Here is a 22,125-nt window from a genome sequence, read left to right as displayed (position 1 = left end):
CATGGGACCTGTGATACATGCTGCGGTAAATACAAACCTCAGAGGAATCAACTAGTACAAACATCCTCTCTCTTTTTAAAGGCGTATGTGCTGGGGATGGGGTAGGAATCAGTGGCTTTATCGAGTACAGTTTCTAGCACTGTGTATGATCTCTTTATTAAAATATTTTATCTCCTATTTTAAAGACCTAATGTTCATATCTGGGACTTTGAGGAAGAAAGTGTGACCTGCTAAACCCTGTGTGTTGTGAACGTGCCTCATCGAGGATCGTCTACAGAACTCTTCTGAGAGACAGAAGGCCTCATCTTCATTTACAAATAACATGCGGCAAGTCAATGATCCATAAAGTATCCTTGAGGCATAAGTGCCACCCACCAAGTAATCTTCCTAATAATGAACATTATACTGGCTAAGCCCTTTCTTTCCCAACACTTTCTGATATGATTCTAGCCTGAACTGTGATCTATATTACGTTCTTGATCCACAGAGCCCACATGTAATTAGAACTTGTCAAAGAAGTGTATGCTACCACTATTCCTTGATTTCCACAATGAATTCTGACATCTGTGGGTTAAAGGCTGGAAATATCAAAGTGTTGACTTCTGGTTACCATTTGCCCTAAATTAAATTAAGGATGGTCCTCAGCTTCCTCAGAAAGAATGCCATTCTAGGTTGTGTAGATTCCAGGGCCGGTAAGGCATCATAACAAATGAACAATCCTCAACCAAAGACATTGATCAATTTATGAAGACCATTCCTTGCGTTTGAAAAGGTGAATGTTGAGGAAAAAAAACAAAACAAAGCAATTCCTTTGAGCTAGACACTTGCCCTTGAGAATTAAATCAACTGGCAATAAACTAAAGCTTGAAGATTGAGGTCAAGAAATATTTGTCTCTAAGAAAGGAGATAAGTTGATGGAAAGCTGAAGCCCTCTGGAATTTAGCAGGGTTTTTATATTATTTCAATAAACATGTTGATACAGAGATGAGGAAGGCATAGTTCTTACCCCTCTAAGAGCTTAGAATCTAGTAAAGAGAAATGCAATAGACTCCGTTAAATACTAAGCAGAAGGAAAAACAAACTTTGGAAAAGTACTGAGTAACACAGAAGGGACAAGGAGTAGGTAGGGTATTAAAGATGATTGCTCTGAAGCAGCCCTTTCAGCCTTGAAGCAGCCCTTTAAGTAGCCAGGAAACCAAGCAGGCACCTCACTCCTTTACTCCCTACTGCAACGTTGGTGCATCCTTCCTTTTCTTTCTTACAGACACAAGGAAAAAATTCCAATTTAATAAGAGACAAGTTGATTTGTCCTCCAAGAGGCTTCCCCTGGGTCCTAGCCTCAATGGGGCCTATGAGAGAAGGACCCAGAAGCACGTGCTCCTTCAGGGGAAGGTAACATCTTCTAGAAAGAAGAATACATTTTGCTCGTGGAGGCTGTTTTTTTGTCTACACTAAAAGCTAAAAATGGCAGAGGAAACAATCTCTTTCTTTGAGCTTCAAAGTCCGGAGTATTTACCACCTCCTCACCTGAAATAACTTCCTCCTTTCTGAATCCCTCAAGCTCCAGTTGAAGATCCACTTCCTCTAAGAGGCCTCCTCTGACACCCAGGCCCTCTTTCATATAGCTGATAACCTCCTCATTTGGCCCTCAGCTGACTGCCTCTCAGCGTCCATCATATGGTAAAGCTTTCCCAACTACAAAGCTTGGCAGATATCATCGCCTTTGAATATCAGAATAACTCCTGACTCTTAGCTCCATGCTCCTCTCACTTTGTGGTGGAAGGAGCCTGCCAATTGGGGTCAGCAGACTAGGGGAAGACAACTCCCACTTCAGCAAAATGCTAGGTCTGCGACCCTATTGTAGCTGTGTTACCACAAGGTCGCTCACGGTAAAATGCAGGATTGCTAAGAGGATCTCAGATAATAATTGTAGTAAACCACTGCTCTATGTCTTATCTCAGTTAACTTGCTTTTCAAGAGTCTTGAGAGCAGAGACCAATACTCATCCCAACAATGCCTGGGGTTCTGTCCAACAGAATCAGTGTTCAATGGATGAATGAATGAATGAAGAAGCACCGAAGAAGCATTAGAACACGTCAGTCTTTTTCTACCCAAGTCCCATCTATTCTTGAGTCCTCCAAAATGGCGACTGGAGAGCTAAAAAGACCATTCATAGAAGAGATACTCAGGGAGAGAATTTCTAGGCAACTTCCAAAGGGAGCATAAAGCCCAGATGATGGAATCAAGGCCCACGCCAGCCAGCAATGAGAAGATTTCCTGAGCAGGCAGCACAGCTGGCTCTGGTGCCAAAGAGCTTGGCTACTCTGCCTTCTTTGAAAACCCATTACCAAATCATAGCAAGCAAGATTTAATTTTAAAAAGGGAAATGATTTATGTGTTACAGAAATAAAGAAGTGATAGAAGCAGGAAAGCTTGCATACATTTCATTTTTTGAAATTAGACCTATAATTTTTTCATTAAAGGAGGATGCCAAGTTGGGAAAACCAGTGCGTTCTAAGCAGAAAATTACAGAGAGGTGGAGAGTGAAAGTCCTGTCAGCATCACAACCCTATGTCTTCAAAACAAGTGCCTGAGAACCCAGAGCAGTTTACTGCCTGCCCCCTTCAACTTCTAAATAGGTCTAGCTCTTAGAGGGCTCTATACTCATATCCTCTTGTCTGAGATGGGAAGGCACTGGAAGATTTGAGCAGGGAAGTGACCACTCTGCCTGGTGTCTTGTAAAGAGACCAATGGACAACAATGGCTAAAGCAGGAAGACTGGTATAATATAGACAAGAAAGCACAGTGGCTGGCATCAAAGTTTCATGATCCCAATCTAATGGTTTTCAGATTTTGAATCTTTACGATCATTCCTTTTATAATGACTCCAACACACAACAATCTCTAAATCCTACATAACCAATCGTGTATTCATTATCCAGAGATCTGGTGATCAGTTATCTGTTTCCAGTTAGCCTGATGTCAGGAAGCCTGAAAGATCTTTCTGAGCTAGGTCCACGCTGAGAGGCAGCCTAGTGTAATGGTTAACCACATGGATGCTGAGCCAGACTGTCTGGGTTTATGTCCTGGTTTTGCCACTTGATAGCTGTATAGTATGGTGCTTAAGTGTCTTCATTTGTAAAATGAGGGAGAACAACGATATTGACATATAGCATGCAAGTATCCATTCATTAATTTAACCAATATTTATTACACACTTGCTATGTGCCAAGTATTATTCTCATCCCTGGACACACACTTGTGAACAAGACAGAAATGTTCCCTGTTCTTAAAGAGCTAACATTATAGTATGGGGGGGAGGGTGGAATCAGAGCATACATATATAAAGAAACAACTACAAGAGTTAATTTCAGATAGTGATGAGGTATAGGAAGATAATTCTACATTGGGTGATGGGATAGAGCTGGACTTGTGCAAAGGGGAAGATCGGGGAAGACTTCCCTGGAGAGGAGACATCTGAGCTGAGGATGGAATGATGAGAAGGAGCCAGACCCACGATATCTGGAGAAACACATTCCATGCAGAAGGACAAATAAGTATTTCTGGAATGAACAAATGTTGAATGATTTTGAATAGCAAATGATACCTCATTATCCCCAGCAGTCTGTACAGGTATGAAACAATCTTGTGGGTGTTTTTTGAAGAACCACTATGGGCTCAATATGTGGTTAAGGTTGTGTTGGGTGGTGCAAGAGGTACAAGAAGATTTGGATAACAATGAGAACTTAGGTAGCACTTACCATGTTCACCTCAGCGCTTTAAGTCATTAACTCATTTAATCTTCACAACCTTGTAAGGTATGACCTATATCTACAAGCTCTGGTCCGGGCTATACTGCAGTGTGCCACTCCCCTCCCTACATACTCCAGTGTGAGTTGCTGAAGAGTGGGAAACTTTTCTGTCTTGTTCACAACTCTGTACACAAGGACCAGAAGAGTACTTGGCATATAGTGGTATGTAATAGATGTTGGTAAAATGTATGAATGGATTAAGGGCATAGTGTGGGCACTGTGCTAGGCTCTAAGCATCCCCAGACAGCCTCACCTAGAGTCCATCTACTGGATTGAACTTTAATCAATCCAGTTCCCCTGACAGGATAGCATGAAGGGGTTTCGAGAGAACCTTCACATATCCAGAGGATTTTCAAAAAATCAAGTGAATCCAGACTTATCTTGAACCTCGTTGCATCATCCCTACCCCAAACAAGCATTTTGTCTGTGATTTTTTTTCAATGATCTGGATCTGGTGTGTGATTTTTTTCAATTGATAAAAATATCGGTTTCACCCTAGAGATGAATATGTTGACCTTGCTAATGTAATGGGATATAACTTGCTTGCTTTTCTAGATGAAATGCTAGGTGAAATACTGGCCAATATAGACATAGATCCTTTCTTCTGGAGTGAACAAGAGTTTACTGTACTCATGAGTCCAAATAGTTTTTAATAACCCATTGAGTCCACTCAGCTACAAAGGAGTCCAGAGTTATTTAAAAGTATTCTTTCAAGTTCCAAAAATAGAAAAGAAATTCACTAATCCCACCCATTCCATATATCATGACTCTGTGGATGAATTTACAGTAGCAACATAAAAATTCTTTTCCTGAATCCCCAAGAGAGACGGTACCTTAGCTTCCAATGCCCATGAAAGTCTGCTCTCCAGCCCTCTTTGTGTCTTACTGTCCTTGACGCCGAGGCCATGTGTTAATCATTACACGTACTACAGAGCACATCCGATACACTTCTACCAGCAGATTTATTTGGGTTTGGTTTACGATGTTGTATGATGAACTTAACATTCTCTCTGTCCCCATGCCAAAGGTACCAAGAGAGGTCTTGGTCAGACTATTCTCTAATGTTAAACAGAACCTCTAGAAAATTTCCAGGAGGAAGCAGTCCTCCAAAGTGAGATCTCTGCAGGTTATGCCTTCTGCATAAACAGCAATATACAAGAAGCAACTCCTTTCCCACTTGGCTTCAATTAAAGAGAAATGTCTGCCTTGTTATCATTCGGGAGCTCGGTGGGCAGCACATGCAGGCGGCAAAAGCCTAAATGTGGACACGGGCCAGGAACAAAGGCATCTGATGGTCGAAATCCACTGTGACCATGAAACCTACTTTGGCAAGGAAAAAAATGTTTACTCACTTACAAATTCCCATGATCCTTAACAAAACAACTGCCTTTCCTTTCATTTCCAGCAAAACATGTGATGTGTAGAGGGGAAAATGCAGAGTCCAGCTCATCCTTTATGCTTCAAAATAATTTTATATGTCCTGAATTTTCTTTCATAGGTAAAGGTTTTGTCCCCTTTTCTATTTCTCTTCCTCTCTCTGCTTTTTCTTCTTTTGTCCATAATGTCATTCTTTCACCCAACAGGAAAATGGAAAGGAAAAGTTCAACGCAGAGTCAGAAAATCTTCTTTAAAAGATTATAAAAAGTAGAAAACTTTTCTTTTCCATTAAGGTTCTAGCAAGAGTCCTTGTAGCCTTAGGGAAATGGTTCCTTTACTGTTCAAAGAGCAAGATCTGTGTAGAGCGTAAGTTGTCCAAGGCCTAACACTCCAAAAGAAACAATAGAAAACCTTCATTTATTAAGAGGACTTTTTAAAAATCAAGTGAATATAGACTTATTCTGAGTCTGGTGAGTGGGTTGTTACTGCTCAATTTTAAGATGGGACACGTGACGGGCCTTATGTCACTCACTCAGAGGCACAGCACACTGGACAGTTGAGCCTTGATTAGACCTGAGCTATTTCTGAGAGCCTAGCATTCTTCTTCCTTGACCGTGGTACCCCTCTGCCCATTAGCAGAGTATATGTTATAACACTGATGTAGCCAACTTCTCCTACTTGAAGGTCAGAGCTCCTGGTGTTCTATATGGTGAAGGTCAGAACACCAAGATGGCAGTCCATCTCATCTCTGTTCTTTTCAGGTGAATTACAATTTCCTTTCTTTAACTCCATCTCATTCCTTAATAAACACACACACACACACACACACACACACACACACACACAACTCCAAAGAACTTAGAAGCACAGCTTGTCTCTTTGCAATTCAAAACTCAGACTGAAATAAACTGTATCTTTTAGTATTTTTTTTAATGAAACGTATCTTAATCCATTTAGGCCCATCCACTTTGAAGGACTGATTTCATCTCATTTATGTATATTGGGTCCACCTTACATCTCTCTGATGGAAGCCAGGAACTAAAGTTATCCATTTACCTACTGTACAGTGCATGCCTCTGTTTGGATTGAGCTGTCAACACTTCACACATGTGAAATCAATCTGTGTGATATTCATGTAAACATTGTACATTACAAACCAGTGGACATTTTATTGTTCTAACAGGAAAAACAGATAAAATGTTTGCATCTGTGTGTTTTCTCTATAGCACAGACAATAACACAATACAAATGACAGTATGTGTTTCACAAAAGAGGAATTGAATTATAAAAAGAGGTAAAAGCAAGATGGGGGGGCTGTCAGAGAGTGCCTTCTGTTAGGAGATTCTAACAAGGCAGCGGGGGCAGGAATTATGCATAGAGTAAAAAATCGTCATTCATAATGTCCCGTTCCCTGCCTGTTATTATAATCTCATTTCCTAATTGCATGTGCAATACAACAGTTTTCATAATGCTTTAATAGGGAGTCCGTGGCTTTAGTTTTAAAAATAGTCAATTCTCTTGTGCTAAGAAAAGAGTACACTGCCTGTAAGAGCATTGTAACTGACAAGATGGAAGAATGCGGGCAGGACGTCAAGCCTGAAGCTTTTCAATCACCTACCATTACTATGATTCAATTTATGCTTATGTCATAAGTTTAGACATTGCACAGCGCTGTAAGCAAAAAGGGACTTGAATAAAACACAGTGAAAAAAGCAGATGGTATGCTATCAAAACCCTTCAAGCCTAAAATAACCTTTCTCAAGTAAGGAGGGTAGTTAATTAAAACCAGGATATATTTACTCTATTCTGAATATCTCAATGTAAATAAAAATCAAAATCACACTACTGTAATGTGGGACTAAATGATGAAATTTCATCTATTCTATTTTTCTTTAATAGTTTCTAATCAAACTTTTCATTAAACAGTTTCATAAAACTCTAAGGAGAATTTATTTATAGGGACTCATGGTAGATTTCAATGCCTTATTTTTATTGTTCAATTAAACTTGTGATTCAGTGAATAACACTGAAACAATGGGGCAGGGGGAGGTGTTTGGGCAGTTGGGCAAGGGTGTCACACAGAGCAAAGCCCATTTTCCGAGATGAATCTGGGGAATGTAAGCACACAGAGAAAATGTGGGGCATCCCAGCCCAAGAAGGAATGTTTACTTCCTGTTCCAAAGCCGCTGCCTAGGTTCATCCCAACCCTGGTCCACAGACTCACATTCATGTCTCCATTCTCAGGGGGACATCAGACCATTTATAAAACCCACCTAGAGGGCAAGGCCCACCGAGGGTGATGGCTAAGGGCAAAGAAACCTAAGAGAGGTGAAGGCAGGGTGAAGGCAGCCATTCCTAACATGGAGAGTCAGGATATGAATTGTAAATGATCTAGATATTTTTTAAAGGTTTCTAATAATCTTAATTTAAAACCAGATCCAGTCCTGCCTTTTCCATGAGGCTTTCCCTGCCCTCTCTCCAGGATCACCATCTTCAGCCACTCTACCTTTCCCACCCCCAACCCACTGCAAAATTCCTACTGTACTTGCTTTCTGCAACACTCACTAAATACTTAATCACCGACTTTCTTGTAACATTAGTTAACCTTTCAGGTGAGTTAATCCTGTCTTCCCCAATTAGATTTCAAATCCTCAAAACAAGCAGGGACTGTGTTTTATTTATCTTTTGAACACCCCCTCCCAGTCCCACTCCATAATCCCATTTAATAGAAGAAAGCAAAAAATATATTAGTTAATAAAATAAACATTATTTAATCATAGGAAAGGAGACACTGTCCTTTTCAGAAGGGCCTTGGAGGTATTTTTATGGCAATTTATGAATTTCATGTGTCAAAGGTGTAGCTGCTAACTGCTATAAACTCTTTGCCATCAGCTCCACCATTCATCCACCTGGTGATATGGCTAATAAAATTTGATTTTTACAGCCGAGGCATACTGTTACCTAAATTACATTTGACCAATTACTGAAGTCACCGAACGTGTGGTACAGAATATATACTGTGTAGAAATTCATCTGTGGGCCCCCTGGCACTCGTGGTAATCTGACAGAAGTGTTTCAGTCATCTGGCAGTGTTTAATATTAGGAACATTTGTTTAATGCTAGTCACTAATTAAATTTATGTTCTTCCACCAACTGTTAGTTGGTTGGAGAAACCCAACCCCACATTTTAACAAACCCTTTAACTCATGTTGATTTCGAATACAACCAGTTGGAGATTTTAAAAGGGTGTTCTCTGGAAATTTAGAGTGTGACCAAAAGTGGAAGATGGGGGAGGGACGTTGGTAAATGTGTTCAAATCAGGTCAAAATAAGCTTTTTTTGGTTCACTTACTAAAGTGCAATACTAGAAGTACAAACTATTTGAACTAAAAATATAACTAAAAAATTATCTAATATTCTAATTATTAAACTAGCCATTCTAGAAGCTCTTTAAAGGTACCTTTATTCCAAAAGAAAGCTTCCATTTTATGAGGCTGGAGAAGAAAAACAGCATTAAAATTAGCTATACCAGAAGAAAATTCAGGAAAACATTCACAAGTCAGGTGTCTGTGTTTGTGAGAATATTTAAAACTAATATAGTAACTCTTAACTACTGTGATCACTGTTAAATTGGAACTTCTTTCTATTACCAATTCTAGATGCAACAGCTTTGAAACTCAATGACTAATAACTCTTAAATTAGCCAAAAAGGTTGAAACGTTTTTCATTATATTACATTGTGAAACTCTAATTTTGAATACTCTTACACGAGCGAAAACATTCTTTGAGTTTTATTTTGTGTCAGGAATTCAGAGGCCTTTTTAGCAGCAAACAGGACAGTGTGTGGGAGCAGCAGGGACTGAGGAAAAACTCAAAATTGAAGTATTGAAAAGGGAAGTTTTGTAAATGTTGATCTGATAAAAGAGGGCATTTAAAAAAATGTATTGGATACATTCATCAACTTGAATATAAAGGTTTTTGAATATTAAAAATATAACAATAAATTCTTCTTGGAAGAGGAAAATAACTTATATAAACACTACCACTCTGTTACCGATTGACAGTCATTTGACAAGCCAGAGTTGTGAAAGGCATCTGAAAACACAGTTTGCGAAAACAAAAAAAAGTCATATCCAATGAACTGTCATGTCCTCTTCCTCTTTCCTCCCTTCCTTCTTGGATCATTCCATTCCATCCCCTCATCCTCACCTCTCCTCTGTCCACACACCTACTTACTACATCCCTCCCACAGCAGCTACAGGGCTGCAAGAGTCGCAAATAATCAGATTGGAGAGGCCATAGTGAGCTCCCTAAGCCATGTCGAGGCCTGTAATGGTTCAGCCAAACAATCTGAATTGGAATAATCCGCAAACTAGGGATCCTTGAGGAAATGTTAGCCAACAGAATCCAGAAATGTTCCAGCTCAAAGGGACCCCGTGCTTCCTTTAGGCCAGGGTCTTTACCTCTTCTCCACCAGGGTACCCATGAGGAATTCAGCATGACTCACTGATCATACTGGTCACTCTATGGTGGCGATTCCCAGAGAAGGGGGAGGGTGAAGGTAGGGATTGTTCAGGTCTCCATAAGTATAGAAATGGCCAGGGAACATGTGCCCAGCCTGTTGAGAATCACTGATGTGATCCAATCTCTTCAAAGAACAGACGAGAAAATGAGGATGTGAGAGATGTGATCTTGGCTTGCCTCCAATCACTCACTGCATCATGCAAGGTCTCCTAAACTGATGATATATCTTTTCCTCTTTCCCTTCTGTCTATAGAGACACATGATCGATCAACTAGGCAGAGGTACAGATAAAGATATGTGTGTGTATATCCATCTTTGGTGGGCACCGTGTATAAAGATAGACATATATATCTACATATGTAGATATCAAGATATAGATATCCATGTATGTGTATAAAGATAGATATCCATAGCTATATCCATCTATCTATAGATATCTATATATAGTACCCTGTGACCACCAAAGATGAATGTATATGTATATATACATACATATATATGAAACGATATGGGTATGGGGATCTATCTATCAATCTGTCTATCATCTATTCACCTTATAATACTGAAATGGTTACAAAAATTAATGTATTTTCACAATGCCTTATAACACTGAAAAATGAGGTATCAGTTAAATAAAACAAATCCGTATCTGAATAGTCAAAGCCTTTTAAGAAAGAACTAGCATGAGAACTTCCTGTCCTAAAGTCCAATTTTAAGGTTGGCCAAGCAACCTCAGACTCTATATTCAACAACAAATTCTAAATAATAATCTTTCACCCTGGTAAACAGAGGCTGCCAAGGAGGCAGTGACGCCTTATGCCGCAGTAATTCGGAGGATGGGAGGGGTGGGGTGGCACATTAGGCTTGTGAAAATAAGCCCTGTTCCCCATCACTGCTCTTCACAAGAACTGAAAACAGTAGATACGCACGCACAAGTTTCATATAGGTGAAAAAAAAAAAAAAAGAGAGACTCACCAAATTCATCGCATATGCTCTCATTTTCTATGAGAGTTGGGTGGTCAAAGGTGTCCCGACAGTACAGGATCTGAGGGTTCTTGCTGACCACCGCGATGCCACCCAGGGCTAACGCAAACTGGTCTGTGAGAATGGAAGACGGCTTGTCCTGGATGCGCTTCAGCATGGAGCGATACCGGCAGTACTGAGGGTAGCTGAGAACGATCACGTTCGTTTCTTCCTCATCCTCACCTAGACAAACAAGAAAACACTTTCATTACCCTCTCCCCTCCAACAGAGAACTGTCATGGCCATGGCACCGTTTCAAGAATCCCTTCTGGTTTTGTGGTAAAACTACAGTCTTCAACCAGACTCTTCCACCAGCTCATCTTCGTCACAGTCTGGCTAATGCACGCATTCCTCCCAGCCCCACCTCACCAGTCCAGCTCCACAAAAAAGCCTCAGGCTACCTGGAGAGAAAAGAAAAACTGGAGAGAAGAAAGAGAGGGAGGACCCTATAGTCAGATTAAGCAACGTTTGGATTGCCAGCAAGGAGGAAAACTGAAAAAAACTGTTTTGAAAGAACCTCGTATATATTTTAGCATTAAAGTCATCATCTGAGGAAAACTCAGAATTTTGCTGAGCTTTTTTATGCTTATCTCTGGTGTCTGTATGTGCCCCCCCCCCTTTTTTGATTATATAATCTTTCAGTGCTTGAGGTCTCTGAAAAGGTCATCTGGACCCCGACAGATGTCCCTGGGCCTAAAGAGCATCATCCTTTGCTCTGGTGGTTGTTTAACAAATACTTCTGGCTCATTTTATGGACCCGTGGAAAGACTGTGCTTCCCAGCCCACTGGAGTGTAGTGGCTGGGTGACTTGTTTTGGTCAATGAAATATGACAGAAGTGAGTGGCTACTTTAAGAGCCACTGTTTGACCGCAGTCTCTCCTTCCCCTTGCTCTGGACATCTGTAATGTTTCAGACAGTGGCACCTCTGCCAGTTTGGGTCCTAGAGTGAGGATAACATGGAGCAGAGTCCCTGGTTGATCCTAAATGGACATATAACATAAGCAGAAAAGAAACCTTTCTTGTTTTAAGTGAGACCGTGCTTTGGGGTTACTGTTTTTGCAGCACCATCTAACTCAACTTGATTGATATGGCCACCTTCTCTGCCCTCCACCCATCCCATACGCCCTATCTTCTCATGTTCCTCAAACCTATCTGGCACCTTGGCACATCATGGAGAACCATGCTGAGAGGACTCCCAAGCAACCTTGGGAAAGAGCTCCAGGAACCAACTTAACTCAGGAGAACATTTCAGCAACTTCAGTGCAACTTCCTCTCACAATGATCGTAATGCCTTTTTACACCTCACTATATGAAGTGCCTATTTATGAAAACCAGATTCTGCATGGATAAATCCTTCCTTCATCTTAAGCTTGAAAAATTGCAAATGCCCACCTGTGGGCTACCTCCAAATGCCTGCTACATCCATAATGGCAAGCTGAAGTTAGGCTCCGTGACCAACTTTGCCATCACTGTCTATAACCACACCTTCGGGGCATTTGTAAGCAATTCCCAGATATGTCACTTGCTTCTCCAAGGGGGGAAACACTCAATATTTTGAGCCCTTACCATGCTGCAGGGAATTGCACAAGACAGTTGTTAAGGATACCAACATTATTGTGGCCATCTGGTAACCAGTGGGAGACGAGTGAGTGAGGACAGAACATAATGATGGAACACAACCAGTACCAGTGGAAGGTGTGCATGTGACCTTTTCAGATAGGAGGCCAATACCCAGATGTATTTCTAATTATGTTCATTGAGTTCCTCAGGCTGGAGGCTTCTTTGAGAATGGAGATGTTTAGCTGCTTTCAAGATGACATCTTTTAACAGTTTACATTTCTTAGACGCCTGCCTGGTTTGTGGGTGGCCACTTTGTCAGCTGGCACACTTAATTAAAAGGAAACATGTTTACATTGAAGGCAAGTCCCCAAATGAAATTTTGAGATGCTGATATATGTCCCAAGACATGCCAATGTGAGATTTTTACAGTGGACCAAGATACTAGTTGACACTTTGGGTTCAAGTCTATGCTTTCTATAGAGTTAAAGCACAAAAAGGTTTAGTGGAAATATTCACTGAACATCATTAGAACTCCAGAGCACCTAAATACTATTCACAGAAGCAGACCCCAATGTGTCAATTGTATTTTACACTCTGTTTGCCCAAGATGACTAACAATTGCCCAAGACTGTCCAAGGTGAGAGAAAGGGGTATAACCATGAACGCCCAGGACTTATTTTAGCCTACTCAGCACCAAATACCATCTCCTGTACATAGCAAATACTGTACAAATACTTGTTGATTCCAAAATTCTATCTTGGATGGGCTACTGGCTTTCTGTGATGGGGCAAAAGCTGTCCTGGTTTCTCCAAGTGTTCTTGAAATGAAATAGAGGAAGTTATGCTTTTCAGGTTGAATGAGCGAGAGAGAATGGGTCCTTCACAGAGTTAGTTTTATAGCAGAAGATGTCACCTGGACTCTTGGGATCACTTTATTTCCTCCCTATCCCTTCCTTCTCCTGTTTTTCTCTGACCATTTTTCATGATGACACCATCTCTAACATCTTCCTAATTCTCTGTTTTGGATGGTATCAGCTGCCTGGCTGTGTTCTGTGCGTAGAAATGGCCTCTTTCTTTTTTGTCTTTTCTCTCCACCTCATCCTAGCTAGAAAACTTTATCCGTCTTTCTTCATGCAGTTCCTAAAAACACTAGCCATGCCATGAATCCTTCTCTTCCTCGTGTTGGCAAAAAACAAAAACAAAAACAAAAAACAACAAGTTCCCTCTGATCCCAAGTCATCCTACGATATCCGTTCACTCTGGAGACACTATCCCTAAGAGTGCCCCTCGACTGCCCACATTGAATTCACATAGGCTGCCTGTAGAAAGGCAAATTCTGGAGGCCCATTAGGAACCACTGACTCAGAATCTCTAAGGTTGGAGCACAGGAAACTCTCATTCTGAGTTTAGCTTTTTGCACAGACTTACAGTAATTTATTTAGTTTGCATTTTGATCTCTCTCCCTCTCTCAGGCAATTATATATGAATTATATAAAATCAGTTTTTAGGTATATGCTCCTATCTAAATCACCACTGTACCTGAAACAGAATACAAGGCCACTTTCTTTACCACTTTCCCAGGATTGTTGCAGGTATCACAGAAGACAGCAAATGAAACAAAGCCCCCAACCAAAAACAGGAGTGACTGAGGGATTCCTTTCCTCTTTAGAAAGCTGAGCAAATACTACTAATAAAACACGAAACTTGACAAAGGTCTTTCGCGTAACGTATCTTTTTGTTCCTCACAGCAATCTGATTGGTAGCATTACTATTTGTTAATAGCCCCCAATTCAGAGATGGGAAACCTGAGGTTCAGACACCCAAGTGACAAGTGATAAAGCCACCTTTTAACTCTAAGTTTGATGTGCACAAATAATAATAATAATAATAATAATAACAACATTATTATTATTAGAGGTTTAACTTATTTATAATATTAGGGATGAGGATGGTGACCTCTGCTCCAGTAAAATATGAAACTTCTGTTTCATCCAATACTGAAGAATTCAGTCAGTTATAAGCCACGATTCTTCTACTCAATGTCTAAGTTAGTTTGTTATTGTTTTGGAATACTGCAATTTCCATTGTAACTATTTAACATTATTGACACACCTTCCATGCATAGCAACTTTCCATTTTCTAGCCATGTGATGAGAAATAAAGCCAACTCCCAGTTGTGCAAGCCTACAATGCCTGCTCGCCATGAACCTCTTTCCACACGAAGAGGCCAGAGGCACAGTTGGGACCTGGTCTAATGTGGCAATGCTTAGTGATGCCAAAACATAAAGGATGATAACTTTGTTGCTTATGAACAGAACCACCTATTTGAACCAGACTTTTGAGCCAGAGGCAAATTTCCAACCTTACAATTAGCTAGCCCCAGAGGAGGTGCCTTTAATATTTACAAAAGTCAGAAAAAGCCTATGAGACCCTCGGGACTCCTGGGAAGGTTGAACAAAGCATTCTCGGTGAGAGTGAAGAGAACTTCCAGAGTAAAGGTGAGACCTGGAAGAACCAACAATTCATCTAGGTGAAAGTTTCCCTGAGTGAAGACACCCTGAGTCTCTTCCTTTAGGCAGACATATTTATTTAACTGGAGAAACACTTTCTTTTTCTCAAGATGAAGTGTGGTCACCTTAATATGAAAGATATGTATGCTAGCATAAAATTTTAAGTTTGGGAGGGCTTTCCAGATCTAAAATTCTATGATCCTATAACTCCCTCCTAAGTCTTTGCATTAAATTAATTTCTTCCTGATATACAGCTACAAAAGTATTAAATTGTTCAACAGCTGCCATAATTTATTTTGCCTTAGTACACTAAGAAACAAAGCCAAACGACACTTTCAGGAATTGTTATTTAAATTTCTTATCTACTTCTTTCTTCCTATGCATTTCAGATACACATAAACACTCCTATGCAAAGTTACCCATGAATGTTGTGTAGGACCTTTTCCCCTCTCTGATTCATAATGAGTCTAGCAGATAAATCTAAGGATGAATAAAGAATGGGTAAATTGCACATTTGTTTAGCAAAAGACAAACAAAGTGTTCTTGGAACAAAGATTTTCTTTGAACCACATCCACATAGGAAGAGAAATCAAAGTATTACCCTAAGGAATCTTCTTCTAACTCACTCTCGTCAGTTGTAGTTGGTTAGGTTATGTATACATTACTTGATTTCTGTCAACAGAAAATGATCAGCAATAAATTGCTGGTACCGAAGACTGAAACTTAAAACCATAATTACGAGATGATATTAAAATGTCATCTCATTTCTCAACTCCCCTCCACCAGAAAAAAAAAAGTGAATATGCCTATTTTAAAATGAAATATTCAAAGGGAATAAGAGACCCAAAATTACTAAACCTCATTTCAACTCCAATGAAAAGAACTTTGCCTATTAAAAGTTAATACCTAAAGTACACTGCTTGTAATGCTCAACCAAAATTACTCTAATCCTGCGCTTATATCATAATTACACGTTTTGTTAACCTCTCGCAATGTCAATTTTTCACTTATTTATATATTTTCAAAGTCCAAAACAGAATTCCACAGAGAAACTGTAATTATAACGTGAGTCTCCACCCAAGCTTTTCAAACAGTAACTGTATACCATTGCTTTAATCCTCAGAGTTGGGCTGGGGGTGGGGAAGGGGTGTGGGGAGAGGGTAAGAGCAGGCATTCATTCTGAATAGCACGTTGCTCAAGTTGTCTTTGTACAAAGAGAGATGCATGAAATAGCAAACACAATGAATTAATGGAGCATTGACTTTCAAATATCCATAATGCTATTTTTTAAAAAATAGATAATGGTGGCCAAATGCACAGAAGGCTGAAAACATAAATTCCGGAGGAGAAATTTGCTTTTATCTCTTATACAACAATTTAGAAATGTGGCTTTCCTTTTCATTCTGGGGGGAGGAGGCAAGGCTTGTTTCAGAAACATCACACTATTATGCTTACTGAAAACCACTATAATCTACTTCTAACATCAGTAAGCTAAAAAAAAAAAAAAAATCTAAAAAAAAGACCTTCGCACCAGGATTTTATAGAGCCTGGTGGAAAAAGTATGCATGTTCCTTCCTGCACCTAATTACCTCAACTGAAAAACCTGCCAAGTATTTTGCCCTTTAGTTCTCTTAATCGTATTAGGGCAAATGCATTTGGATGCCAGTAGAAACAAACATTTAAAGATTTTCACTTAAAAGATTCCAAATATGTACGAAGGCTATGCTGGAGATACAAACGTCGCAAGTTCTTCCAAGACAACATATAGTGCTCCTTTTCTCCCAAGCAAATATGAATTTGTTCATGTTATAAATCTTGATGTCTAGTTTTGAGACAATTTAAGTAAAATAATATCAATATGAGAGGCTCTTACAATGATTTATGCTTCTTTCTGTTACTTTATTACGTTAGACATTCTTTTCTCAAAGCTTTATACTTTTCACTGTGCTCCTAGCAACCAACCAAAGGCAAAGCATCAACTTTATATACCTGGCACTATTCCAATTCTTACTGCTATTGACAATGATATTGAAGTTTCCATTTAATTGCTGCTCTGTTGTGACACTGAATATTTGTCATAATTAGGCATTTCCTATTTTCCGTCCATTCATTTTTGATTATTACTGAAAATGAATTTTTTTTTTTATTCCAGAAAACCTAAGTATGAAAATTCTACAGATAAGAGTAGCTACAGCTGTTACTATCATTACCAACATTGTAACACGCAGGGAAAGAAAAAAAAAAAGAAAGAAAGAAAAAAAAGAAAAAAACACACGAATATAATTTCTCGGAAGGTAATTTTCCTTTCAGTCTAAGTGCTCTTATTCAGCTTACAGTTACTCAATGATTTCCTGTTCTAATTACAGGACATTATACAGAAAGACATTTGTAAAAGGAAAATGCAGCAGTGCATATGACTAAATAGCTTGAATTTGTTGAAAGTATTTAAAATTCCAAAGTTGTGTATCAACTTCATCAATGCCTGACTACAACTCTGTGTAAATGTGTAATGTGTCACACCATATTTCTGATTCTCCCTTAAGGCAGTGAACTTAGTACCCAAAGTTAGTACACATCAAAGGGGAAAACACATTTGCAGTTAAACTGATGTTGAAGAGTTGGGGTAGGGGAAGATCAGTTGTTGTTGTTTTTTTTTTCCCTCATCAAAGCTGTTAAATTGGAGGCATGCCAAGACAAGGAGTGGAAAATATTAATAATAAAAATAAATTAAATGCCTGATTAAAAGGGAAAGAGAACAAGATTCCATCCGGAATAGAAATGAAAATGCCACAAACGATTTCATAAAAACATACTGTGACGTAAATTACACATCAGTATTGCACTGTTGTGGTTATTTTGAGAAATGGTTTCTACTGTAAGTCAGCTGGTGCTGCCCCACCCTTAATGATTTTGTAATTCTCGACACAGTAAGCAAGTGGGGCAGCCTAAGATGGCTAAGACGGAAAACAGACCTAGCCATACAGAACTGGCAATAAAAAGATAATGTACTTTTAACATAACAGAACAAGAAGATTGGCTTTATTAACTAAAAAAACTACTTTAAATGGTCCCCAGCTTGCCATTTGTTTTGATAAATGGAAAGACAGATCTTCCCAGGATAGGCAACAAAAACATCACTGGAGAACTTATAAAAAAGAAAATGTGGGAAAATAGATCAGCGCAGGGTTGCAAACAGAACAAAGAATATTTCAAATGCAAAACCCAGGGTTTTAACCTGCTGTTTCCAAAAGCAAGCCACTTCAAATAGATGGACACATAAATATAAAAATATGTATTAATACGTTAATATCAGCAATATTCTGTTGCTTCCTCACTCAAAAAAAGAAAACAACAGGAAGCTAAACTACAAGCAAACACGGCCATCCATCACTGTGAGTAACAAATGATCCCACTGGGAAGCAAGCCAGCTCCACCTCCAAGGTTCTTTCTCCCAAATGGTCACTGAATTCTAAGCCACTCTAGATTTCATTTTGTGAATTTTGCATTTTATTTCCATATGGCTCATCTCAGCCAAATTTAAATGACACACAAGACAGGGATTATGCAACAAGTATGTCTCCTAGTGAGACCACATGGCCAGGCTGACCCGTAGGTAAAGTGGTGCCCACATTTGGGGTGTGATTCTAAGGAACCTGACCTACCTTAACTTGCCTATTCTGTACAAGGTTAACTGTTAGGTGACAGTCAGCCCTGCTTTTAGTATAAATGAATTTCAGTATCTGAAGAAGAAAATATACAGAACCCATGAGAACATCAGGGAGTCAGGGCTTAGACAAAAATTTCTTCTACTATAAAACTGCACCAGAAGTTTACTCAGAGATTAACTTATATATTGATTTATTTACTAGTGACCCAGGTAAGGCTATTATGTTAGATTTGAACTTAATTAAACTCAACCTTTTCTTGGTTTACAAGGAGCTACTGCAATCAGCCCATAGGGTTATCATGAACCAAAGTTGCTATCAGAGAAGGAAACTTGACCATCATGAGCACAACTAGCCTTAATCGTAAGCCTTAATAACTTCTGCCATCTTTCCCCTTAGAATATCTACATGGCTTTTTACTTTTGTAAGTTGTACCTTACGCCTGCCATCATTACAAGAATCACAATCCCATTACTGAAGCAGCTGTAAAACCTTTTACATTGGAGAGATCTTCCTGAACCTCCAAATTCATGAATAAATCTATTTAAGGTGTGATACTGGACAGATCAATAGCTAAATGATTAATTTCCACACATCAGTCTCTCAGCACGTAGGATCCAATTGTGTGCCTTAAGAAAATGACTAACCACTACTTTCATGGACATGATTATTTCAAAAGTAGTCAATACTGATCAGGCTAAATCTCATCATTTGCAACATGGTTTATATCAGGGAAAACAAACAAACAAACAAAAATGTGTTTGGAGAATTAAACAGCAAACAGTGTAGGAATGACACACACACACACACACACACACACACACAATGAATGGTACATTTGTTTTCAATAAAACGGTGTGGCCATTAAAAATAATAAAATTAAATAACATTTCCGGTCATGTGAAGATTCTTCTGTTGTATTAAGTGAAAAAAAAAGGGGGTGGGGACGGTATGAAATAATATATTCAGCACTGTCTTTTGTTTAATAGCATTACTGAGATATAATTCACATACCAGACAATGCATCCATTTAAAGTGTACAAGCTTTTAATACATTCAGAGTTGTGCATCCATCACTACATTTAAATTTAGATCATTTTCATTATCCCAAAAAGAAACCCTGAACCCTCCTGCTCCCACATTTCCTGACCCTCACCAGTCCTAGGGAACTACTAATCTACTTTCTGTCTCTGTAGATTTTCCTATGCTGAACATTTAATATAAATGAAATCATACAATATGCGGTCCTTTGTTACTGGCTTCTTTTACTTAGCATAATGTTTTCCTTATATTGTGGTATATCAGTATTTCATTTCTTTTTATTGCTGAATAATATTTCATTGTATGGATATACCACATATTATTTATCCATGTCATCAGGTGATGAAACATTTGGGTTGTTTCTACTTTTTGGCTGTTATGAATAATACTGCTATCAACATTTGTGTAAAAATTTTTGTGTATATAACTAGAAAAGGAATTGTTGGGTCATATGGTAATTCCATGTTTGAATTACGCTTTTGAGGAACTACCTGCTGTTTTCCAAAGTGGTTGTGCCATTTTACAGTCTCTCCAACACAGTATGAGGATTCTGATCTCTTCACATCCTCTCCAACACTTGCTATCTGTCTTTTTGAAAGCCATCCTAGAGAATGTGGTTTCCCATTTGGTCTTGTTTAATGTTTAAGAATTGTAACACTGGGTGCCTCTAGGCTTTGAGATTATGTGCGATTATTATTTTCTCCTTGGTTTGCCTGCATTTTAACTGCAATTTTTTAAAAGATAGGAAAATCTGGCCAATTTAGATGGAATTTCAAGGGATCTCAAATAGTCAAAGCAATCTTGAAAAAGAGCAAAGTTGGAGGACTCACATTTTCCTATTTTAAAACTCAATACAAAGATGCATAAGGATAAAATGTGATTGAATAGAATGGAGAATCCAGAAATAAACTTTCAAATAGGTGATCAATTGATTTTCAACAAGGGTAGCAAGACCACCCAGTGGGGAAAGAGCAGTCTTTGCAACAAATGGTGTGGGGAAAACTAGATATCCATAGGTAAAAAAAATGAAGTTGGACTCTGACCTCAGAACATATATAAAATGAACTCAAAATGGATCAAAAACTCAAATTTAAGAGCTAAAATTACAAAACATAAGGGGAAATCTTCATGACCTTGGATTTCACAATGGTTTCTTAAGCATGACATAAAAGCATAGGCAGAAGAACAAAAAAATAGATCAACTGGACTTCATCAAAAGTACAAAGTTTTGTGCATCAATTGATACTATCAGGAAAGTGAAAAGACAACCAACAGAATGGGAAAGAATATTTGCAAACCATATATCTGATAAGGTATTAACGTCTAGAATATATAAAGATCTCCTAAAACAACAAAAAGACAATCTAATTTTAAAATGTGCAAAGGACTACAATTAGATACTACTTCATACACACTAGGATGGCTGTTAGTTAAAAACAAAACCAAAAACAACTCAAGTGTTGGTGAGAATGGGAGAAATTGGAACCCTCCAGCATTGCTGGTGAGAATGTAAAATGGTGCAGCTACGGTGGAAAACAGTCTGGAAGTTCCTTCAAAAGTGACACGTAGAATTACCATACGACTCAATAATTTCACTCCTAGGTATATACCCAAAATAATTTAAAACAAGATACTAGTACATGAATGTTGATAGCAACATTATTCATAAGAGCACCAAAGTAGAACAACCCAAGAGCCCATCAATAGAAGAACAGATAAACAAACGGTAGTACATAAATAACAAGGGAATATGATTCAGCCATAAGAAAGAATGAAGTTCTGATACATGCTACCACATGCATAAAGGCCTTGAGAACATTATGCTAAGTGACATAAGCTAACCACAAAAGGACAAATATTGTATGATTCTATTTATATGCAGCATCTAGAACAGGCAAATTCTTACAGAGTAGAATAGAGGCTGCCAGGAACTGGGGGGGGGGGGGGTAGGCAGGGAGGTCGGGACAAGGACTAGGGAGTTATTGCTTAACGAGTACAGAGCTTCTGTTCAGGATGATGAAAAAGTTTTGGAAATAGAGACTAGTGATGGTTACACAATACAAGTACTGTGAATGTACTTAATGCCATTGAATTGTACACTCAAAAGTAATTAAAATGGTAAATGTTATGTTATGTATATTTTACACAATAAAAAAGAGGGGAACATCTGGCAAGGGTTATATTTTCTGTGTGGAGGCACCCTTAATTGTTTCTTGGGAGGAAAAGAGGTGGTGCTTCAACCAACAACTGGAATATAAACTTCCGGAGGGTACAGCATTAGTGTCCTAATTTCTTGTTAGCCCCCCTGGACCTTTGAAGGAGCACTGACAAATGTAATTGCCAAAAGACAGTGCTGCCATAAGTATCTGAACCTTCCACTGAAGAGGAAGAGAAGTCATGTCATTACTTTATCCGAGTCTCTAGACCAAGAGCTCTTCCTAAGAAGCAAAGGCGAAAGGTTATGAATTTAGTCAATCATCTCATTTTTGTGACTTTTTTTTTCTAATAACCTCACCATTTGAGGACTTTGTGGACCATCCTCAAAGTGCTGAGCCATCTCCAAACAACTGCACTGACCTCTGGGACCTCACATCCTCAGGTGACAAGAGTTGCAC

The 22,125-nt window shown here is 38.9% G+C and overlaps 1 protein-coding gene across 2 annotated transcripts in view; it reads right to left on the bottom strand.

Annotated features, from left to right (window-relative positions):
- The window catches only part of ARID5B (AT-rich interaction domain 5B), a 169,517-nt gene that overhangs the window by 75,933 nt on the left and 71,459 nt on the right, over positions 1-22,125 (bottom strand). For both annotated transcript variants that reach the window (XM_074339490.1, XM_074339491.1), the window contains exon 4: positions 10,688-10,918. In XM_074339490.1, the coding sequence (XP_074195591.1) occupies positions 10,688-10,918 (231 nt within the window). The remainder of the gene's footprint in view (positions 1-10,687; positions 10,919-22,125) is intronic.

The sequence above is a fragment of the Rhinolophus sinicus genome, linkage group LG07, assembly GCF_036562045.2.
Source record: "Rhinolophus sinicus isolate RSC01 linkage group LG07, ASM3656204v1, whole genome shotgun sequence".
Classification (NCBI taxonomy): domain Eukaryota; kingdom Metazoa; phylum Chordata; class Mammalia; order Chiroptera; family Rhinolophidae; genus Rhinolophus; species Rhinolophus sinicus.
Note: the sequence above shows the minus strand (reverse complement) of the source record. Positions and strands in the feature narration are given on the sequence as shown.